Below are 23,942 nucleotides of genomic sequence, written 5' to 3' on the forward strand. Positions count from 1 at the left end.
GGAATTATGATTCTTAGAGCTGCCACCTTCTTCCCGTCCTGTTCCTCTTTTTCCAGAGAAGATGCCTCAATTTCTTTTTTATCTTTTACAGATAAATACTGTATAACTTCTCATACACACTTTAAGAGACAATGTATTTTCTCTGTAGCAGTTGGTTAGAATAACAAATCATGCTTTTTCTGTGTTCTTAAGTGGTCATATTAAAAAGTATGGGGTTTTCTTTTCCTTGCACAGTGATCAGTTAAGCACTTTCCCATCTAACAGTGCCCTAGTCATGTCATTATTTCTCTACCAGTGCTTGTGTAAAGTACAAGGCCAAAAGATCATGTTACTGACCCCAGAATAGCACATTCTGATTTCAAGAACAGGAGCAACAGCACTGCCAAAACACTTCTTCACTCTTTCAATCTCTTTGTTGTTGTTACTTTTAAATATCTTGTAATTCTTTGGTACTAGGACAGTGTTACTTGCTTCTTCTTTAAACCCAAGAAACCCCTCCATATCCTCTCAGGGTAGGTATAAGAAAACACAGAAGTTATTTGATTTACATTTGCAGGCTTCTTGCCTTTGTCCTTGCTGAATGTAGCCTTGCAGGCTTCAACTGGGCAGGCCAAATAGCTGGGAATGGCTTAAGCCATGTGGATATCCAGGATCAAAGCTGCATTTGCAGATAGCTTGGTGGCAGGAGGTGGCTGCCCAGTGGATAGATATTCTGAACTATTGATGTTACTTTGTAATTAATTTGAAAGGCTAATACTAAAGTTAGCTTAATGACAGAGGGAGAAGTTGTATTTAAATTATCCACCAGGATCAGACAGGGGGGGTTTGTGTAGTAGGAAAACATTGTTTCTATTCTAAGACTTGGTCTTCCAGATAAACAAGCTGAATGCAAACCAGCTGGAATGTCTGTGTGTCTATGGCTACATTTAAAGTTCCTTTTAAAACTCAAGAAAATAGGGTATGGAATAGGATCTTTCTTCTTCCCAAAGCTTATTATTAATTCATCACTTCTTTGCAGTCAGGCTGTGATTAAAGCTGCAAACCCAAAAGTAGATGTGTAGGTAGAAGCTGGTGTCCAGGCAGAATAGGGGAATGTTGCTGCTGATGTTCTTTGGTGTTTCAGCCCAAATAAGGTTTTGGCAAAAACCTTAACCTGTTTAAGGTGTTCTCATCTGTTTTGGATGAAGGCTCCTCCGTAGCAGCTCTGCTGTGAGGCAGTGAAAGGTAGGTCCATACAATAACCTTTTCCACCAGCACAACTTGATCTGAAAAGAAAAAAATCAAAAGCCTAAGTTGCAGAATTATGAGTGTTGTTAGAAACAACCTGTGCTGAGTTCCTCTTGGGTTGTGGGGGTCTTTGCAGACCTCTGGAACTTTTTCCCCAAACAAAATTATCACGAATGCCAGGAAACGAATTTCTTGGCCTTTTTTTTTTCTGCTGTCTGAAATCTTGAGTGGAGTGTGGCTAAAGTATAGAATCAAAACCATAACCTTGGGAAGTGCACAGTTAAGCTTAATTTTTTTTCAGAGGGTTTAGAATAAATGCTATTCTTGCAGTTTTCATCTGCCCTCGGTGAGAGCGTGCAAGAGCTTCAGAAACCCCAGCACCTGAGCCTGTGCATTCAAGTGTCTTTTCCACTTTCACAGTGTCTGTAGTTTTATGAAAGGAGAAGACATGCATACCCCACACACATATGAAGGTCATTGACTTTTGCCTTCCTCCTATTCCATCGCATTTCCTGGCTGGAGTTGGATATTGCTGCAGTGTCATGAAAAGCCATCCTATGTTTCCAGTTTGTGCTATATTTATAGCCTGACTGAAGGTGGGAATTGCCCTAGTTGTGTGAGTGTGTTTTATACCCTTTCCAGCCTGGCAGTTCAAAAGCAGTCTAGATGTTTGAGCAGCTGTATTGGCACACACATCTGGTATTGCCTCCCCATTTATGGGATTTCAAAAACCCTTAGAGATGTCTGTAGTTACAGATGAGGAGGGTGAGGTGTTGGCCCAGCACACTGCAGTGAACTGCTCTAGCCACCAGTGCTGAATAAAAAGATCTCTTAGTGTGTTGCACAGGTACATTTAACATTGCTCCTAAGTTCTAAGAGAACATGAGCTGTTCTTACACTGAACTGAGGCTTTGGTCAAACACAGCAAAGGCTAAACAAAGCTGGTCCTTTTCATTTTCTGCATAGTTATTTCAGTCACACTGTTGGGTTGGCTGCTATACAGCATGCTTTATAGACATTTAAACACTCTTTTAAAAAATGTTTATCTGAGAGATACCAGATGCCTTGGGTTTCATCCAAGGCTTCCATAGAAAGCCCTGAGCATGGAGAAAAGAAATTATTTTTGATGTGTTTCTTAGCTGATTACAGTACTGCTTCTGTATTCAAACTGGTGACCCTGGTATAGGTAGCAGAAAGTGACTTAGCATGCATTAAGGCTCAGTTTGCTCATTTCCATATGACTTGTAGAATGACCTACTTTGGGTTGAGCTCTCTTTGTTGTTTCAGCAAAATGTGCTGGGTGTGCAGGTCTGGGTTTTCATTATGATGCCACTCAGCTAGAACTGGGTTTTGTGGTTTCTGTTTTCAAGCAAATTCTCGTTTCTTTAGTTTAAATTCATTTACTTAAAAATATTTGTGAAAAATAAATTAATTTTTCTTGATATTTTTCAGATTATCAGAGGCTGATGACAGTGGCAGAGACCATCACAGCACTAATGTTTCCATTTCAGTGGCAGCATGTGTATGTTCCAATCCTTCCAGCATCCCTCCTTCATTTTCTAGATGCTCCTGTCCCTTACCTCATGGGCTTGCACTCTAATGGACTGGATGATAGGTCCAAACTGGAACTTCCTCAAGAGGTGAGAGGAGCTTGTCTTGATTGATTAAATATTGTCCATGATTGTGAGGGAAGTGAGAAATGAGCCAAAACGCAAATGCTAACTGTAACAGCCTTTGTCAAGTTCTTGCTGGCTCTGGTTTGGGATAGGTCTTTATTTCCTTGAGATGCTGATGAAAATCTGGTGAAATACATAAAGCCTTGCTTTTGAAATTGTATGCTGTGATAGAATTCAACTGTAATTTTACAGGAATCAATGCAGTTGGGGTTACAGAAAGAACAATTTTGTGCTGCAAAAAATTTAGCCTGTAATAATAATTATTATAGGCTAGGAAGATAATGCTAGGAAGAGCAAGGAATTGCAGTGTGACTTCCCCAGCTGTGGCCAAAAGGCTGCACAGCTGCTGCTGTGTGGTGGTGAGTGAGCAGAGCTTGACTGGCATCAGTGCTCTGCCGGTTCCTGGCTGTGTGGGGTTAGGCTGGGTTTCCCTGCACTGGATTTCCCACTTGGGGTTGGCTTGCATGGACCCAGCCTGCCAGGTGTCTGCACAAAACCATTTCAGATTTTCTCCTAGAATGCCTCCTTCAGTCTGCAGCAAAACGTCAGTGTCTACTTGAGCAAAATGCTGCTTGTAGGGGTAATGCTGAGGAGGCCTGGGAGCAGCAGTGCCTGAGTAAAGGAGAAGGAAATGGTCTGTAGAGGTTCTGCAACTCACACATGGGGCTGGGACTACATTCAGACTGCTTGGAGGTTGTTTTTATTTGTTTTGTCCCCCTGTTCACTTTGCAGATACTCTGTTTAGGGATGTGCCAAGAGAATTTAAGAGCTGGTTGTGAGGATCAGGGTACCAAAGGTACCTAAGCTGAGCACTACCCAAGGCAGCAGAGGAAATGGCTGGCCTCTGCTACAATCTGCTTACTTGTAGGTATAACTTTGCAGGGGAGGAACTGTGTAAATCATGGGAAACACCCTACTTAAAGGCCCTGGTAGAATTCTCTAACCTCTGCCTTTTCCTCTGTAGGTTTTCTTCATTTACCATTTGCATTTCTGGGAAAGCAGAAGCGTGGCAGGCACAGGGTTCTGTGGTGGTGGTTTTTGTTTTCATTATCAGGCAGTGCTGCAGCGTAGCTTGACACAAAAAATCCCTTCCTTTTTAAAAAAAGCTGCGTGAAATTAAAGACAAGATATTTTTGTGAACCTCCAGTCTGGTCTCCATGCCAACATTGCTCTTTTTCTCAAATCCATATGCTGGTAGTTTTCATTTGTTTTTCCTGGCAAGTTCAAAGTAAAACTTTTTTGTCCAAACTGTTATTTTTTTCTATGAAAACTGAATTGTTCAATCTCTTGATTTCTTTATTGTCTCCCACTCTTTTTTTTTCCCCACTGGCATAATTAACGACAGAGTGGTGTATGTTCTTGCCATGAAAACAACAGTCTATTGCTTTGGTTTACTATTTTTTCAGAATTTTGGCTGTACTGACAGGCCTAATTAATATGGTTAGCACACTTTTTAGAGAGAATAGCTGATGAAATAAAATGCATGTGTGGATATGCATGTTAATATGCACCATGGATGTTTTCACTATTACCACAAGCTTCTAAAAGACTGCCCTCCTTTTGTGAAGAACTTCCTCATTTTAAAATCACTGTAATACTTCCAAATAAATAAGCAAGCATATTTTAATTTCAAATAGATACTTCAATTATTTAAAAGGGAAATAGGTTTTGAAGAGATTTATCAGTTTATTTTGGAGATTTAAAGTAAGGCAGTTTATCTATTTTTAGGTGTTTAAAATTAAATCCAAGTACTATTAAAAAGTAATCTGTCACCTCAATTTACATTTTGTTTCATGGTAACCCTTTATGGAGGCAGAGGAATAGATTTTTGATGGTATCTTACAGAGATGAGACTTGTCTGGCTGGGGAGGACACACAGGACAGAAAGCAGCAGCAACCTGCCCATGTGGTGGAATTTGCTGCAAGACTTCCTTGTCCTTCTGAAATTTGAGCTTTTCTCTTTCTTATTTGAACAGTGAGCTTTAAAACTTTGTACACAACTTTGACCTAGTCTGAGAAATTCCCTCGGTAGGCACTGCTGAGTAAGGTTTCTTGGGAGCTGTTGGAGTCCCTTGCATTGCAGGCTGGAGATGTAGCTATGGCATAGAAATGGACTTGAGTCTCCAGTCTCTTGGAAAATAATTATGAAGTTATCCTATGCCAATAGATTTGCTTATACAAGAGGCTAAGTAGACTGGGAAGATCAGGAGCTCGCTATTGTTGAGATTTTTTTTTGCTTAAAAAAAAAATCTAACCAAGAAAAAAGCCCCAAACAAACCCCCGTAGAAAAATAGCCAAACACTGCCAAGGAACATGAATAATGTGTTGTTGTAGAACAGTAGAAGAGGCATATGGATTCCATTATTTGTACTTCAATAAAGACAAATTTATCATCAGTATCAGAGGGGATATTAATATTTAACATTGTGTATCTCTAAAGTTTCGAATGTATATCAACATTTATGAACTTATCAGGGTTTTATGAGGAGCTCCTCTAGGCTTCTGAGTCATAGTTAGTATCAGAATTTTCCTCAGTTATCACAAAGGGTGTACAAAGATCTGTTCTGTGTTGTAATTTATTCTCAGTTCTGCAAAAATTTTTTTTAGTTTGTCTTGAAACTGCCCAAGCTGCATCTCTGTTCCTAATCTATTTATGTGGAAGTGTGGGACAGCTGCTGTTAAAGAAAGCAATATCTGATTTAAGCAGGGGCCAGAGGTGAGCTTTGAGAGAAAATCTAGTTAGTGCTTCTCAGTTGAAGGGCATTGTGGAAGAACATAATTTTGCTGTCTAGCACAGTGTGGATACTTAAGCATCACTGTAGACTTCTTCATTGTGGTTTTATAACAAAGTTTAAAAAACACTAATTTGTCTTGCTCAAAGTGTATTACACTAACACTTTTAGGCAAATAATGTGAAAATCCTATCACTGTCATCTCAGTAGCTTTTCCTTGGTGTAAGCCTTGCACACATGTCATAAGGCTTCTTTTGGTGGCAGCCTCCCATATTTTGGTCACATCTGCTTCCAAGAAATGCTTTACCATATGAGCATGGAAACCCAGCTGTATCCTAGAAGTTAGTGCGTGTGTCAGATGATGATGAAAATCTTCAACAAAAAAAGTTGCCTTAGTACAAATTCAATTTTAGATTATCCCTTGGGTACATCAAAAAACAGTCCCTGATGGACTGGCAGACCACCAATGACCTGAAGACCTGTAGCCCAGTGAACCTAGGAAATGCTGAGGTTTAGTGTGGAGTTGATTTTCTTGTGCATGTCAGCAGTGGAGTGCTTGTTCTCATAGGTGTTGCTGCTTTGCTGAGGGCTCTGTGTGTGTTTGAGCATCCTTGAGGTTGGGGAGAAGCTCTGCTAGAATAAGGTGCTGCAGATGTGAAAGGGGAAGGGAAGAACATGTAGCTGTTTCAGATGTTGCTGGCAAAAGTGTGGTTTGTTTATCAGTAGAGCTGATCAATAAAAGTGGTTTTAGCAGCTTAGTAGCAGATCACAAACATAGCGAGTACTAAAGTAAGATAGAGCTTTTTGATGTGTCTTTGCATTTCCTTCTAAAGAAACTTCTGCAATGCTAGAAATACGTTTTTAACAAACAAGTTAATCCAGACTATTTCATGCTGCTGTGTATCTCACCACTCTGATTTAGGACAATGGTAGAAATTGAAATTATTTTCAGTGGAAATAAGCAATGCTGAGTTTCCAGCACTGGTGAAATCAAACAAAGTAGTATCTAAATAAAAAGTTTGTTTTTAATGAAATGATCCCAAGGGTCTTGGGCAATAGCTTTTCATTTTTAAAAAGCTGAAAGATTTTAAAACCTAAAATGCATTTTCTCTGCTTGTGTAAGACAGATTATATATATTCTCAGTGTTTTTATTTCAACCATTAAAAGGATGTTATTCAGTGCTAAACCTTGACAAATTCTGTGGGTTTTTATTTTTATATGTTGTTTCAGGAGATAAGAAAGGTCTCCTGAAAAACCTTTTTTCCTCTTGATGCTAACACATTAGACCAAGATAATTATTTAAAGATAATCACTGCTTTGCATGCATTCTCAGACTATCTGCTGGTGGCTTGATCCTTGATAATACTGCAAATGTATTGACAGACCTCAGTTTTATGTTTTCTTGTGCTTCAGTGTGAACAGCCACCTGAGGAGTTTCTGAAAGCTGCAGTGGCTTTGAGCTGTAAACTGTTCTCACAAATTCTGGGTTGGCACAAAGGATGGCAGTGCTGAGAATAAGGGCAGAACGTCACCATTTGCTTAGAGGAGTGGCACAGGAGCATCCTTTAGAATTTGGGACCACTGTAGACCCACTTGCCACAAGTCTGCCATGTGTGTAAAGCTGCACATCCATGCTTTCTTGGATGTGTTGTGTGCAGTGGGTGGTTATTTGCAAGGCTGAGGCCAAATGCACTTCAGGCTGTAGATGAATGGGTTTTAGTCTTTCAGTCTTTTAAATAATTTCTTTCTGTACTTGTGAACAGAGCTGAAAGGAAGGATATGGGCTTGATGCAGGCCCTGCTAGATCTGTGTGGGGCTTTGGCCCTTATTGTGCTTGAGGTCAAACTAACGAATTGCAATTGTCCTTTGGCTTTGGAATGGATGGATGTAGTCCAGACCCCACTAAGCCCATGGAAAGTGGTGCTGTTGGCTTCAGGGAGCCAGGCACCAGATATGTGAACACTGATTTGCTCAGATTCATGTTTCTAGGGTTTGTAAAACTGTCAGCTGGACACCCTGCTACTTGTGATGATAAAAGTTTATGGGAAGGATAAGTTTTTAAATCAGGATGTGACATCTTTGTTCCTTAGTGTCTCAGGAGAACATTTTATTGTAGATGATGTAATGTGTCCTCTCTTGTGACAATCTGCTGTTGAAATGAAGTGGTGTGTAACTGCTTGGGATTTTCTTTTGATAAGAAAACTGATATCTGAGCAATAAATAAAAGAATATTTGACTGTTCTAGAGACCTGAAATACCAAGTAACTAACTTAAGGATGCTCTTTCAGTTATATCTCTACTTACACATGTTGCCAAGGATCTTGTCTTTATAACATTTTAGTTTTGTGTGTGTAAAATAATAATTAGTGTATCCACATTCAGAGCTGTCAGCTATTCACAGCCCACTCAACTGTGCTGCCTCCAAGAGACAAAATGACTAAACCCTTGTGGCCAAAGAGCTCCTTTATTTATCTGCTTTGTGTACTTGCTCAGGTCCTAGCATGCAAAATGTTTTGGATGACCATGATTTCTTGCATAATAGGTGCCTTGTAATTTTTCTTAGTTTTTAAGGAGGAGACCCTTCTCTCCTTACTGCTATTGCGTTCTGTTGGATCTATAGTGTAGCAACAAAGTGAGATTTACTGTTCTGGTGTCTACTCCTGGTGGTCTATTTATTCAGATTTCATTTTTACAGAAGAATATTGTTTTGGTACCTCTTGAAGGGCATTGAGATGTTTTTGCCATTTCTGGTCCCTGAGGAGCATGGCCTTTTCAGAAGTGTGTATACAGCTCTTCAGGATGACCTCAGCTTCCCTGAGTTAAGAGAGGCTAAAGTCATCCATGGAATCTTTGCTTATGGTGCCCTGGGTAGTTCTCTATCTTATGTGTTATTAACTAGGCACTGGATAACTACAGAGTGTCCCTGAAAATATTCTTTACACTCTGTTTGGAGTATTGCTGCACATGAACTTTTTTTTTAAATGTTTCCATACAGGGCAATTTCTGGGGAATGTACTAATAAGTTGCATGATAAGCAATCATTATTAGTAGCTCAGAGTGTTTAAAGTGTGTGTATTGCTCTTAGAGAGGAACTATGCAGAAGGGAAATTCACTTATTGGAAGAATTAAGCAGGTGTTAGCCCAGATACTTGTAAGCAGTTTTAGCAAGCATTAAATTTGGCTTTTTCTTCTGCTGGCAAGGAGTTTAATTTCGGAGTGAAGATTAGAACTTCTGCATTGGTAAGGTTAATGTTTCATTCCTTTTTGGCCAAGTGCTTTTTGGATACAACCAGGCTTAACCAAGAGTGATGTTTTCTGCAGAATCTGATCCAAAAAGGAAGGAAAGTTGAATGGCATCAATTAAAGAAAGTTGTAAAAGGAAGTAATACAATTAAACTGTTTGAAGAGTTTCTTATTGAGTCTGTCTTGCCATTTTGCAGACTGCTTGAGGCAAATTCAATGCTTTTTGTTTGTCCCTCAGCCGTGATTGGTAGGCATTGTTCCTGGTTTCAAAGCTTCATTTCTCTCCTGTCTTGAAGTGCTTACAGTGCTTCTGACAAATATCAGCTGACTTGACTTCTGATCGTCATGGAGCCATGGGTTTAGTGGAGTCCTGAAGCTCCTGAATTCATGCTTGCTTGAAGCACGAGAGTTGCTGTGCACTTGGTGTCCCTTTGGGCTGAGTGCTTGTCTGAGAGGGAACCAGGGAACCCTGAGTGCATTTCCAGCCCTGGGCTGCCTTGCTTGGTGGGCACACACCCCATCTGCTGCCTTGGAGCAGTGCTGATACTAGGGGAATTTCAGCAATGACACCTGCCCTGTGTAAAAAGAAAAACTTTTTCTATGGTACACTAGAAACTGTTTCAGAATCAATGTGTTAATTCTCTTTATTGACCTTGGATTCTTTTGCAACACCTAATTCAATTTGTGATTTAATTTTCAGTAAAGGATCCATACAAGAGATACTAAACTGTTTTATATGCATTCCTTTGAGCATAAGAAATCAATCCCCATATTAAAATTCCAGTTCTCTATTTTCTAAAATTAGGAAATATGGAACTGGAATTATGCTTACCTTTGTAACTATGGGTAATATTGTAACAGAGCATGAATTGGACTAATTCTGTGCAAGCTAGTACAAAATGTCCAGTGGAGTTCTGCTTTAAGAATTATTTTTTCAGTTTTTATGTTGAAGCTCAGTAAGAGATTTGTATTTTAAGGAGAATTGACACCCAAACTCTGTTCTATAGAAACCTGTCACAAGTACCAAGTGTATTTTTTCACAAGAGTTTACTTAAAGGAGCTGGTCTTGTCAGGCACAACTTATTCTAGTCTGCCTATGGTCAGCACCACAGCAAATTTCTGCCAGAACTCCTTTGTCCTTACTGCTTGTGGCTCTGATTTCTGGGATCACTCACCATTCATTCTGTGCAAGGTTGATCTCTTCTAATTCTTTATTTCCAGTTAAGTTATGGTAGTGCTTCCACCCTTGTGCACTTACTGAGTCATAGGAAATAACTGGAGATCTGTTAGCTCTCATGGACCTGATAAGAGTTGGTGCTGCCAAGCTGTAGTGAGACCTGAGTCCAGGTGTGCCCCCTAGAATAATGCAACGAAGTTAGGTTGAAAGTACCCCATAATCTGAGTGAAAGGATTTTGTATAATGAAGGTTAAACAGAATAGTGACAGTCTATGTTAATTCTGCAGTGAAGAGAAATTGAAATGCTTCAACAGAAGAGCAAAGTTTCTTCTCTCTTCTTAACTTTCCAAGCAGATTTCACACATGATAGGGGTTCTGTGTTGTGTGTAGTTGTGTAATGTCTTGAAACCATCTGATACAGATTTTGCAATGTAGAAGCCAAAAGGGGAACCTTTTGTTCCCCCCTTGCCAAATATAGAGTGAGGTAAACCTTGAAAGATGCAGAGCTTCTTTTGATCTTGCTCTGGAGGCCACGTAGGTGGTTTTTTCTTCTCTTTTTCTTCTCTGCCACCTTGGTCTTCTTTTGGTAGAAAATTAGTTGGAGATTGGAACAGAAAAACAGGATGGCAACTTCATTTAATTCTTAATTAACTTAAGTTAATTTAATTTCCCACCTTGGAAACAAACTTGCTCATTCAAAGAATTGCATTAGTTCTCAAGTTGCTTCCAAAAAAAGACAAGATAACTTCATTGCAGCTTCTGCAATATCAGCACACCTTTTAGATTGGAATTTGCCAAATCTTCTAGAGAAGTGGACTGATAATCTGAGCAACAGGCAGTCACCTGCTTACATGTAAACGTGTGTAAAATAGAATTACAAATATCCTGTAGTTAAAATTAAGCTGTACATGTATAAAAAAAAATCACACATTTGTACCTAATTTATGTTATAATCAATTTTGTACATAGTAAATGTCTTTAAAATGAACCTTCTTGCTCAGTTACCTCCTTAAAGGACCTGGAAATGAAGGTCTTGTGTTGCATTCTTCAGAGCAGCCCAACCAGTTCAGTTAAGGTTGGGGTGAGTCTGTTTCACAAAATAACCAAACAAATGCAAATGTATTTGAATCTTTAAAGAAGCACAGGCCCCAAAGATTAATAATGTGCTTAGTGATGTTGTAATGGTGTCCTGTTCTAAATTAAATCCCAGGCCAACCTGTGCTTTGTGGATGTAGACAACCATTTCATCGAACTGCCAGAAGACCTACCCCAGTTTCCAAATAAACTTGAGTTCATTCAGGAAATTTCAGAGATACTGATGGCTTTTGGAATTCCACCTGAGGGAAACCTGCACTGCAGTGAAAGTGCCTCCAAGATGAAGAGCCTCAGAGCATGTGACCTGGTTTCTGATAAAAGAAATGGGAACATAGCAGGATCACCTCTGAATTCCTATGAGCTGCTAAAGGAAAATGAGACTATTGCAAGACTCCAAGCACTTGTTAAAAGAACAGGTGTGAGTCTGGAAAAGGTAAGATATGAAAATCTCTGCATTCTCTCTGGTTCTGCAGTAGCAGATGGTCTGAAGTCATGGTCCAAAGATGCTGTTTGTCTTCACTAGGAAGAATTTTCTGTTAACATATTCACAAACCTTGTGAGCACCTGTAGAGGCAAGGGCAAGCTTAGGGGAGAGGGGGAATGGGATTTAACCCTGCAGCACCTAGGGAAAGCCTTGCTATCCTCTAGGTGTTTCTTTGCCAAGATAATGTGTTTAAAAATAGCACTTTGGCTTGTTTATTCTTGGTTTTAAGGTTTATTCTAAATTGCCACCACTTTTTAATGACATAAGTGGCTAAAATTGACATCTAGATAGTCCTGAAGTTTGAATCCAGTCTTGGTTTCTGTAGACATTGTGTGTAGAATAAATATAATTTTACTTTTATAAAATGTGTGTTCCATAGGGATATTGTGATGCTTTTTCCTGGTTAATGTTTTAAAGTGCAAGAATGTCTGATTTCCAGTAAGTGGACATGCACAGCTCGTGGTGATCCTGATTGGATTTTTTGAGTGATTAGAATTATGGAGGAAAAAAAAAAAAAACCCAAAAAAAGTGGCTCTTTGTGCATGAAAAATACTACCTGAAGACCACTGTGGGTTTTTTGAGCCTTTGTGAAGACTGTTTCTGCAAAAGTTTAATTTCCTGCACATTTAAGTTAGCTTGACCAGTTCTTCATTGCTGAGGCTGATTCCTACCTGTGTGCCTGTCACTTGGGAGAGAGATGGGGCCAAAGAGGGACAGAACCTGTGTGACCTGGAGTGGGTTTCCTGGAGAGCTGCATTGTGGGATGGGAGCTCCAAGAAGCAGCACTTGGTTACCAGGCAGGGTTAGATGCCCAAATCAGCTCTGTTCCACTACTCAGGTTTTTCTTTTACGTTGTGCAGACGTTGTAAGATCTAGATTTTGTGTTTAATTATGTGTGCTGGTGCCTTTTATCATAATTAGCCAAGGCAGGGGGAGCAAGTGTGTATTCAAACTAGTGCTTGAATGCTAGTGGCTTAAGTAATTTTTCCTCCCTGTGAATTGAATATCTCTATCTTACTGCTGTTTTCATAAAATTTATTTAAATTGAAAAGTTGACTTGAGGAACAGCAGCTGAGTGGCAGATTAAAATCTTGTATGCCTGGAATATCTGACAAAGCATCAATACAAATTATTTGTGTTTTCCTTACTTTTTCAGCTGGAGGTGCGAGAGGAGACCAGTAGCAAAAAGGATCTTAAAATTCAGTGTGATGAGGAAGAATTCAAGATTTACCAGCTGAACATTCAGATTCGGGAAGTTTTTGCCAACCGCTTTACACAAATGTTTGCAGATTATGAGGTGTTTGTCATTCAGCCCAGTCAGGACAAGGAATCCTGGTTCACCAACAGAGAACAGATGCAAAACTTTGATAAAGTAAGTTGTAATTAGAAGATAGGTCAATGTAAGAAGTACAAAAGTATTCAAGCCTGAGGCTTTGTTTATTAGGCCATTGAATGGAAAACTGTACTGTCAAAATTGTAATTTCTTCCTTAAGATTCAGTGTTCCCCAAAAAAGTAGTGTCTTAGATATTATGTACAAAAATAGGTAAAAATGCAGACTTGGAGAGCTAAAGATACTCTTTTAAAGATACTGTGGAAAAAACACCCAAAAAAAACAAAACCACCAACAACCCACAAAAAAAACAAAACCAAACCAAAACCAAAAAAATGAATTAAGTCATGGCCCCAAACAGTGCTTACGTACATATTCCTAACTCCTTTCTAAAGAAAAATAAGACCCAGTTCTTCAAACTCCTGCACTGTCTTCTTTGCTGGAGATTTGGTATTTCTCAGCAGGAGAGTTCACGTGGGTGAAGCTTATGTTGCAGCACTGTCTGCTAGAGCACTAATCTGATTCCCACCAAATCGTATCAAAAGATTCCCATTAACTTCACAAGCTGTGAGCCCAACCAGAAGTACCAAATATGCACACCTGCAGTACTGTTGGTGTGGTTTGCTGGGATCATGTTGAAATTTTTAGAAGAATAAGGAAATGCTAAAATCACGGTGTATTATTATATAGTAGGTGATCGTCCTGATACTGAAAATTTCGTATATACTCCGTTTTGGGGATGGAATCAGTGTGTTTAATAAAATCAGGCTTTGGGGGGTTCCAAAGCACTCTTATGCATCCTTGATCAGAAAAATTGGTGCTTCTGGTGGATATCTCTCTCTCTCTTTGCAGACTCCCAAATGCTCTTATCTTCTTGTCTCTTAGGCTTCTTTCTTGTCAGACCAGCCTGAACCTTACTTGCCTTTCCTCTCGAGATTCCTGGAGACCCAAATGTTTGCATCCTTTATTGACAATAAGATCATGTGCCACGATGAAGATGACAAAGACCCTGTCTTGAGAGTTTTTGATTCTAGGGTGGATAAAATTAGGCTGCTGAACGTCAGGACACCGACTCTGCGCACATCTATGTATCAAAAGTGCACCACCATTGATGAGGCTGGTAAGAGCCACGAGGCACTTGACTGACAATTAGTGCAACTAGTCAATACTGTTTGTTGTAGACATAAGCTTAAGTGATTCACGCTTTGAAACCTCAAAAAAAAAAAAAAAAACCCGACCAAAATAGCAGAAGTGTAAAGCTTAAATGGGGGACTAAATGTTTTCTATGAACTTGAGATGTGAGATGAAATTAATGTAAAGTAGAACTCAGCTGTTTTCCTGCATGCTTTGTGTGTGAAAGATGTTTGAGCTTAAGAAGAAAAACATTTTTCTCCTTTTGGTGCCACTCTTTGATGTCAGAAACATCCTTGTACTAATGTGCCTGTTGAAATCAGTAAGAAGCTTCCACCTCTTCCGCTTTTAATTGAAGAGATATGATTATAGATACATGTCTGATTAAAACGCCTTTAAGAAAATTAATTTTCTTACTGTTTCAGAGAAATCTATTGAATTAAGGCTAGCAAAAATAGATCACACTGCAGTTCACCCACACTTGCTGGACATGAAAATTGGACAAGGGAAATACGAGCTTGGATTTTTTCCTAAGCTTCAGTCTGATGTTTTATCCACTGGCCCAGCAAGCAACAAGTGAGTAAGCTAAGGCAACAGGTGCTGAATCATAGCAAGATTTACAGAATGTTGCTAAAGCAGGGATATTAGAAAGCAAAGTCAGTTTTGAGTTTGTTTTTTTTCAAGTGGGAGCAGATCAGATGATGTGGGTGGATTGCGTGGGTTGGGGATTTTGCTTTGTCTGGTTTTTGTTTTTTCTTTTTTAAATCTGTATTTCTTGAAGCAAATTTACTTAAGGAAGCCCTCTTATGTTTGAGATGATAGTTGGTGCACTTTGAGTTATTTATAATTATTGTCAATATAAAAGCAGATCCCCTTATTTGATCCCAAGTAGGAGCTAGCAAATATTTTAGGATATTTTCTTATAACAGCTTTGAAGGAGGAGGGGAAAGGCTTAAATTGTTCTTGGACATTGTAAAAAAAAAATACAAAGCAAATGTATGTGATCTAATATTCTAAAATATTTTGGTTGCCCAATATTGGATTCCACTCCAGAGATTCTTTGTGTGTATTTGCAGCGGCGCTTTGGCTGATGTAATTGATGTTCAGTATAGAATAAGCTGGAAACCTCTTCTTGCCTCTGCCCTTCCCCTGGCTCCTGACATTTGGTTGCTGATATTCCCCATGTGTAGGTGGACAAAGAGGAATGCTCCTGCTCAGTGGAGGCGGAAGGACAGACAGAAGCAGCACACGGAGCACCTGCGTCTGGACAATGACCAGAGAGAGGTGAAAATTGCTCAGCTATAGACATCTGACTTTTTCTTTCCTAATGGCCGGAAAAATGCTCTGTAACCTTTATGAAACGTCTAGACAGTTACTTGCAGCTCATGTCTGCTCTCACTGAAGTGTATTTAATACAAATGAAGTAGCAGACCAAAAATAGTTAGTTTTCTTATTATAAAAGTTATGTCATTTTTGCCTCCTCTCAGGACAAAATTATTTCATCCCACATATAGGAGAGTTCTCTGCAAATATGATCACATAATTTAAAATTGTTCTGAGTTTTTTTTCTTTTAAAGGGGTTGAGTGGGAAGAGGGGAATTAATAGTTTTCAGCCATCTATTTCCCATCTCTGAATAACTTAGTCACCCTGTGCTTCTTTTGTGTATTTGATGGAGGAAAGATAACCACTTCTAGAGAGGGATTAATTTCATCCTAAAATCAGAAGCATTGCCTTTTGGAGTTGCCTAAGTGTCTTCTGTAGACCATAAAAAAAGTCTTAAGGTGGCAAACTGACAGACAACTTCATTGCTAAGGTGAGAATGTGAAGCCCACCCATACTGTCACGTTTGTGTCTGCCTGAGCACAGTCTGATGCTGATTTACCCACCTTCTGAAATTATAAACATCTCTCACCACTGTTCCTACAGCTGACACAGTTATGCTTTGTGGTGAAGTGGTTTTGAAAGATCTGGGTGAAGTGAACTAATTACAGTACAGTTTCTGATTTATATGGTACAGACTGCAAACTGTTACACCAGGTGTTGATTTATGGGTAATTCCAAGAATACTCTGCCCCAAAATATTAGAGTTTTTTTGTTTGTTTAGTAACCCCAAAGTTTTGCTTTTCTTTAAGTGTATGTTTTTCATTGAAAACAATATTCTCTTGCCTTGTTAAATATCCTTAGAAAAGCTTAATTTTGAAATTTAAAGTAGTAGTAGTCTTGCATCTGTTAGGATAGTGTTGTGAAACTCAAGTGTGTTTGTTCAGTTCATCCTTTTACGGTAGTGATTAATTTAATTGCCTTCCTAGTGTACTCATTTCTGGAATTTTCTTACTGGTTTGTTAAAATTTTGTTGAATTATAGTGTCATCTGTGTCATCCATAACCATGTAACAGAAAAATGTCTGCATAATAAAAGACCTCTACAAGTAGTTTCTGGCTTTGACATGTTCCATATGCTCAGATAACTCTAAAGTGCTTTTTACTTAGAAATAACAGAAATTAATAATAGTTGATTTCTAACCTTAATATTGTGCTAAACAGCACAATTGTTAAAGCATGTAAATTTCTGAGCTTTTAATTGGGTAATTACAAAGGCAAAAATCTACCTCTGGTCTCTGGGGTTTTTTGTTTGTTTTGTTTTTCAACTGATCTCTCAGGAGTTCATTTCGTATAGGAGTTATTCTGCTGCAAAAGGCAAATAATTTCTGAGGAATAAATGTTTTAAAATACATGCTCAGCTGGGGGGTACCAAGTGCCAGTGGTAATGGTGCTGGTATTTCAGGGGTTTGTGCTGTGCCTTTTTGATGACATAATGGTGATTGAACATTGACCCCTTCTCCCAGGTGAACCTCAGACTCCCACAGTAAATTTGGGAGAGTGGGGAGGGAGCTCTTGTGAGATGAACACTGGGGGTCAGGCTGAGCAGGAGGCAGTGGTGTCAAACTGCAGTGTTGTGAGTTTTAAACATATTGAAGCTTTGGGGCAGCCAACAAAAATCTGTGCAATTGAGACTTAGTGGCTTTTTACTTGCAAATGTTTGTGCCCAGTGGAGGGCAGAGTTTACACCAACCCACTGATTTTAACACCATCTTTTCTTTTTTCCTTTCAGATTCATTACTTACAAATTTATTTTTATGTTGAATGCTCGGGAGTTCTGTATTATGTCTTCACTCTTTTCCTTTTCTGTTTTGCATGCTTGCTTTTCTTACTTCATATGTGCTTACCACTTTCACTTTACATCTGCTTGGCTTTTTGCTACCAACTTATCCTGCCAGCACCTGGACTTTTCCATGTCAGAGCTTCAGTTGCAGTTATGTTTAGACTGGGACCAGCATGATTGGCCCTTCATGCCCTCTATAAAATCTGTGTCAGAGCATTATCTGGTATGTCCAACGCACAATATGACTGTAATCATAGTTCTGGATAAAGATGCATAATTAAATGTATGTATTATAGCTTTCTAGTGCAAGGACAGGGGAGAAGGTGGGATTTTCCCTCTTTGTCATGTTTGACAAATCTATTCACTGACATTTCAGTTGATCATTATTTCAATGTAAGCTACAGAGGTTTCCTGTTAATTTATAATATGTACTAAACCTGAGTATGTGATCAGTGCCTGTACAGGACTTTATCACTAATTCTGTTAGTTGTGCCCCAACCAACCTGTGATCACCTGGCTTCCAAAATATTTGTCATACCATTTTTGTCTCTGGGTTGAAAACAATGGCAACTCCTTGATGGCAGTGACAGGAGCAGAAGAGCTCTTTCAAGTAGAGTGGGTTCAGGAAATGATTGTCCTCAAAAATTCAGCTGGTTCACAGCTGAGAGATGTTGTTATAATTTGCATTTTGCAGCTGCTTCCTGAAAGAGCAAAGTTTTCTTGCAGTCCCCAGATAGACCAGTCTGCCACTTGAATAGTGTTGGTCTGGGGAGTTTTTGCAAATTTTTATTTTAATGAGAAAATAGCAAGACAGCTTTCAGTGGTGGAGGGAATAATTGAATCTCTATGCATCTAAATATCCTTGGCAGTTTGTATTGTGTTTTTGTAATTCAGCAACGTGTGATATAATACTATGTAGACAACATAAATGGGGATTTGACCTCTGGTGAAATAGTACCTTAAGTGTCTCAGCCCTAAATAATCCTTTTCTGAAAGAGGATGTGATCCTCTCTCCAGAGGTGTGGGTTATAAAGATAAGTTTACCCTTTTCTCTCAGCCAAGGAGTCTCACTTGCACTTTTGTCTGTGTTTGTCCATTCTCTCCCCCAATCCAGAAGTACATCCAGGAAGCCAGGAATCTGGGCAGCACCATCCGGCAGCCCAAACTCTCTAACCTCTCTCCATCAGTAATTGCACAAACAAACTGGAAGTTTGTAGAAGGCTTGTTGAAGGAATGCCGAAATAAGGTAAAGCAGAGAATAATTCTTTTCTCATACACCTCATATCCATCCTTTATGGACCATTTTGTATCCAGTATGTTCAAACCACCCCCCTTTTCTGCCATCTGGTTCTGTTCTATCCCTATAAGGATTTTTGCACGGTGGTGAGAAATTAATGAAGAGAGAATGTATTTAGAAATTCTTCAAGGAGCAGAAACCTTATCAAGATTTATGATAGATATTGAATATTCTGGAGGGTCTTTACCATCCCGCTGCCCAAGTCTATTGTAGCACATTTCAGTTATAACTAATGAGACAGCACTATTTCAACAAGAATGAATAGTCCTAAAGAGAGTGGTGTGGTGAAAATACTGCAGCTTTTCTCATAACTTAAAGGAATTAATACATTTATGAGGTGTAAGTTTTTATGAACTTAACAAAGAAATTTGGCATTAATTTGTATATGTGTACACCAGTATATATTCAGCAATATATTAATCTGAAGTAAATGTTAATGTTGATACAAATACAGTAAATAGAGTTATTGTGAAATAGACACATTCTTGCCTTAAGTCAGTGGAGGCACTACAGCAATTATGTGCAATTTCTTGTAAAACATGATTTAATACATGCATCTATTTCTGATTTCACTTTATGGAACTGTCCAAATAATCCCTATCCCTTAATAGAGGTGTAGTAGATAGTGAAAATTCCTGAAGATAGACTTGGCTCTTTTACAGTGAGAAATTGCTGGAGGGAGTGATGGGGAAAAGCAGCTAGGGACTAACTTGGACTTCTTAATCTCAACCAAGACTGTGCAGAGGTGCTTAAGGGAGTATTATTAATTTGAAATCCAGTCTAGAATAGGAACAAAGATGAAAAAAATGTGTAAGAGATGAGCAGAACAGATTCCCTCCTCATTTTTCCCTCCAGTTGGCTATATGATGTGACTGGAAGACTGTAATTTAAGAGTTGGTGAAAGCTCTGTTGACTAGTGTGAAATTGTGCACAATTTAGGAGAATGTAGCTCCTGGGGAAACTCAAGAGGTGCACTCCAGAATGGGTTTGGTTTAATCCAAATGCCCATCTGGCAGAACAAGGTCTCTCAGGAATGACCCATGCTACTTGGAAGCACTTGGGCACATTCACCTGCCCTGGGAGGAGGTGGACAAAGTGTCCTGCTTGTGGGGAGTTCATCCAGCACTCACCAGGTGTCAAAACCACCCAGAATCTGTGTTTCGTGGCCTTGCTGCTGGGCACCTAGCTTGTCAATGTGTGACCTGCTGCTCCCTTCATTGGGGTTACTCTGTGGAGGATGACGTACCCATTTGCAAACCCTTTTTTAGAAAAGCAGAACATTAACACTGGTGATGTCCTGGCTTGAAAACATGGATAAAAGAACTGCAGTTGTGCACTAGCAGCAGAATTAAATATACACCCAGTTATTCTGCCAAATGTTTGTTATTGTGTGCTTTCTTGTTGGTTATTTAAAAAATGTAAGTGGTCTTGTAATTTCCTGTGGAAGGAATTAACTCTTTTTTGCTTTGTCCTTTTTGAGACTAAGAGGATGTTGGTTGAGAAAATGGGTCGAGAAGCTGTGGAGCTTGGTCATGGTGAAGTGAATATCACAGGAGTGGAAGAGAACACCCTGATAGCCAGTCTGTGTGACCTCTTAGAAAGGATATGGAGCCATGGTCTGCAAGTCAAACAGGTGAGGAATAAATATTCCTGTACATTGCAGAGCACACTTTCCTAAAGTCATGTTATGCTCTTCCTCTCTCTGCTTTCAGAGGGCACCTTTAGTGTGTGTGAATAGATGTGTTAAAATACTCGTGTGTTCCCCAGTCTTTTTTATGTCAGTTCCTGCCCCTTGTCTGTCTCCATGTTGTGGGATATGTGCAAGTGTCCCTGTAGATGTGTTCCACAGATGACTTCTTGGAAGACTCTCTGTTTAACCCAGGATTTTGTTTGGTTTGGTGGGTTTTGGTGGTTTGGGTTTTTTTTTTTTTTTTTTTTAATAGGATGGCAAAAAAACTATTGCTGTGTTTGTTAATGAAGTTGCATGGGCTACAAGGCAGCATATCCTCAGGGTGCTGTCAGTGGGATGGGGGAATTGATTTCCTGAAGGATAATTTAGTACTTCAGAGTAAAAGTCTTGCTATTTTGGTTCTTTCTGAGTGATGTAGAGGTATCTGAATTATGATTACAAGATCACTAGCTAGAGGTGTTGGGGATTTATATGAAATTAATAATTGTTTGTTGTGCTCTTCTCTTTGGAGTCACTTGTGGGACGAGATGGAGTTTAAAGGGCCTTTACCAACTTTACTCCTCCCTTGTACAAAGGAGTAGCAAGGACAGAGAAGATTACAACTTTTTTTTAAAAAGAACGTGCAGAATATATGTACATAATCCAGACAACTGTAATCCAAGTATCTCTGTTCCCAGCACCCAAACACCAGTGTTTAAATCTGCTCTCCTTCAAGCTATATAATGTGAAGATTTATCATGTGATTCTCTCCCTTCCCTCTTGTATATCACTTAGGATAGAAGCTGTACTGCTTTCGTCTTAGAAGACAGAGCATCAGTATACTCTGCTTCAACCCAGATTTGGGCCTTTCAGACCACCAGACGGCCAACCCTTCATAAGGTTAATGCTTTGGATTGATTGCAGATGTTGGCAAACAGTGCTGAATGGTGGAATAAACAGAGTGGTGGAATAAAATAGAGGCCTGATGGAGGAAGTGCAGTGTATCTCATAGTATGATCCAGAGTTTAAAAAAAAAAAAAGTAAAAAAGCACCACCAGTTCTCTGTGTGCTCTGGCCTTTATGAAATATTCAAAAGCCTGCTGTTTCATACATCGATTTTATTTTGTTTTTCAATAATGAGCCAAGGAAGACTCTTCTTTCTCAACTGACCATAGTAATGAGGATGGCTTACCTTCTACCAATCCCTGCTTTTACCTCTTCCCTGCTGATGAACCCCAGTAGCCCTACATTAGCTACCTATGATTTTTCCACGTGCAGAGGGAATCCATGCCTTCCGTTGTCCCGAGAAGCGCAGCAGAGTTGTGATGTAGGATCTAATGACTGATGTAGTCTGGACTTTCAGAAGGCCTTGGTTATTCCCTTGCCCACTCTCTGTCCCACTGCTTTCCTTAGGCTGTCTTCCTTCCCTTATAGATCCAGCTTGCATCATCATTGCTATTTGGTGAAGTTAAAGGAGAGTTCCACGGTGGTGAAGGAGCGGGCAGACACTGCATGAGTTCTCACATTCATCATGGTTGTTGACATCGATTTGCTGCAGGATCCTTTGTTGCTGCTTTCTGTGATCTGTTGCAGCTCTCCTTGCCATGGCAGCTGGTTGCTGAACACTAGACTGTGTGTGCATGTGTGTGTTTATTGGGAGAAACACAGCTTTGGATGTAACTCTTCGCTGGTTGATATTTTCATGCTCTTTATCTGTTTATAATAAGACTTGCAGTTTTGGCTTTCTGTGTTGGATCCGTCAGGTACACACGAGACACAATGGATTTTTTATATCACTGAATGCATATTTTTAATAGATTTCTGTCAGCACAGATGTTACAGACATTCTAGGATTTATTCTTCTGGAGGCATGCCACTTTTGGAATAATCCCTCATGGTCAATAGTTCTTTATGTCAACTGTAGGGAGCTATAGGATGGAAATGGTTAGAGATTTTTAAATTCAGTTTAAAAAAAAATGAAAGATGAACCATCATTACTGAACCTCTTGGGAAGGCAACCAGATAATTTTGGAAGAAATTGGTAGTGCAGAATTGACAGCTGTTGCTTTACAGTTGTGGTTTCTTTCTGCAAAAGCTGTCAATAAAAATACAGCCTTATAATATGATAGCTTTTCTGAAATGCAGAATTGCTAGATCTTTCCTGGGATTTCAGTTTAATACAGTCATTTAGGAAGAGGATAAGTAATACTAATTATCTGTAAGTAATTCCAGTTGATGTGCTGGAGAGCCCCTGTTCGCTTACTGCTGCCTTTGTGCAGGTTTGCAAGTTTTTGGTTTATCATGGGAAATTTTTGTGATGAATCCCAGACTCTATAGTTTCCTAGTGGAAGATTTTCTCACACTCTGCTTTAAGCCACCAGGCATTTAAGAAATCAACATAATGAGCAAGGTGTACCTTCTAACATAATTTGATAGACTTAGCCTAAATACTAGATCCCAAATTCTACCTTTTAAGTTGGTTTTCCAGTGTGTAGAACTGGGGTATTTTTGCTGATAAGCTTTCATTGTCCTGCATATGTTTTGGGATATCTTACTGTATTTATGATTACCCAGGTGCTTTGCCCAATGAAATTGAGGGGAATCATTTTTTGATTCTAAAAATAAGGCAGCATTTATCTGTAGCCCTGAATTACCCTGAGGGGAACAGGACTTGGCCTAAGTATGCCTTGCTCAGGCTGGCTCCGTGTCTCTTGTCATTTCACTGCTGGAAAGGCAGGCAGGGAAAAGACAACACACAGGGCAGGTTACAGCCTCAGATTTAAAACTCCACTTGCACACAGCGTTTTACAAGCCTTTGAATGTTTTCTTTTCATGCTAATGAACTATGAGGAAAGAAGTTCAATAGACTTTTTCCTGTTACCAGAATCATTAGATCCTAGTAGTCTGACTCTTGCTTTTCCTTCTCAGCCTCTGTACAGCTCCCAAGCGCCTCCAACTTGTGTCTTATTTTTGGTTTTTACCATTGAGTTTATAGGGAGAAACATCTTTAAAGCAAGTTTTTGTCATGGCTGATACTTTCGATGATGATTTAAACTTTTTTAATTCAGCTGGTAGTGATTTCTTTAACTAATATTTTTTAATTGTAGGGAAAGTCTGCTTTGTGGTCTCATCTGTTACATTACCTAGAAAATAGACAGAGAAGAACCACATCAGGCAGCTTCAGTACCTCAGGTAAGATTGGCATCTGCTGGAAGAAGATGATTAAAAGCTGTGAGTAAGAGCTGCCTGCAGATTTACACCAGGCAGAGATTTTTTTCCCTTGGAAATACCCTTGTCTCAATATAACTTAATCAAGTGTTATGACTGCTACGGGTTTAATATGGGCCTGGTGTGTTGTCTCAATATATTTTGTGAAAAATAAACTGGTTTGTATTGAGCCCACTTGTTTGGATCTGGTATCTGACTACCATGGTAGTCAGAAATCAGAAATAGCTGATGCTTCAGAGATAGGCTTTAAAATGCATTGCTCTGGTACATCATCCTCCATGTGACACACAGTCCCTGCATGTGTGGCAAAGCAAATGATACTATGGATGAGGGTGGAAAACAAGTATAAGCACATGAAATTGTGCTGTACACCCTGAAGTTTTACATTATGGCTTGAAAAACAACTGAACAGTGGGCTTTTTGTTTAAAACAAAACGACACTTGATTCTGGAGTGGAATTTGAAAGATAAGAGCAATAAATTGCTTGA

At 39.3% G+C, this 23,942-nt stretch overlaps 1 protein-coding gene across 7 annotated transcripts in view; it reads left to right on the forward strand.

Annotated features, from left to right (window-relative positions):
* DENND5A (DENN domain containing 5A) overlaps window positions 1-23,942 on the forward strand; it is a 64,045-nt gene that overhangs the window by 24,393 nt on the left and 15,710 nt on the right. For 2 of the 7 annotated variants that reach the window (XM_085063148.1, XM_085063149.1), the window contains 11 exons: window positions 2,680-2,867; window positions 11,267-11,584; window positions 12,792-13,007; window positions 13,852-14,086; window positions 14,523-14,673; window positions 15,288-15,381; window positions 17,376-17,483; window positions 18,375-18,506; window positions 20,038-20,190; window positions 21,022-21,126; window positions 23,334-23,418. In XM_085063148.1, coding sequence (XP_084919274.1) covers window positions 2,680-2,867; window positions 11,267-11,584; window positions 12,792-13,007; window positions 13,852-14,086; window positions 14,523-14,673; window positions 15,288-15,381; window positions 17,376-17,483; window positions 18,375-18,506; window positions 20,038-20,190; window positions 21,022-21,126; window positions 23,334-23,418 — 1,785 coding nt within the window. The remainder of the gene's footprint in view (window positions 1-2,679; window positions 2,868-11,266; window positions 11,585-12,791; window positions 13,008-13,851; window positions 14,087-14,522; window positions 14,674-15,287; window positions 15,382-17,375; window positions 17,484-18,374; window positions 18,507-20,037; window positions 20,191-21,021; window positions 21,127-23,333; window positions 23,419-23,942) is intronic. The other 5 variants (XM_085063151.1, XM_085063152.1, XM_085063154.1 and 2 more) reach the window with 3 other exon arrangements.

This window comes from Lichenostomus cassidix, chromosome 5 (genome assembly GCF_008360975.1).
Source record: "Lichenostomus cassidix isolate B80296 chromosome 5, HeHo_3.0, whole genome shotgun sequence".
Taxonomy (NCBI): domain Eukaryota; kingdom Metazoa; phylum Chordata; class Aves; order Passeriformes; family Meliphagidae; genus Lichenostomus; species Lichenostomus cassidix.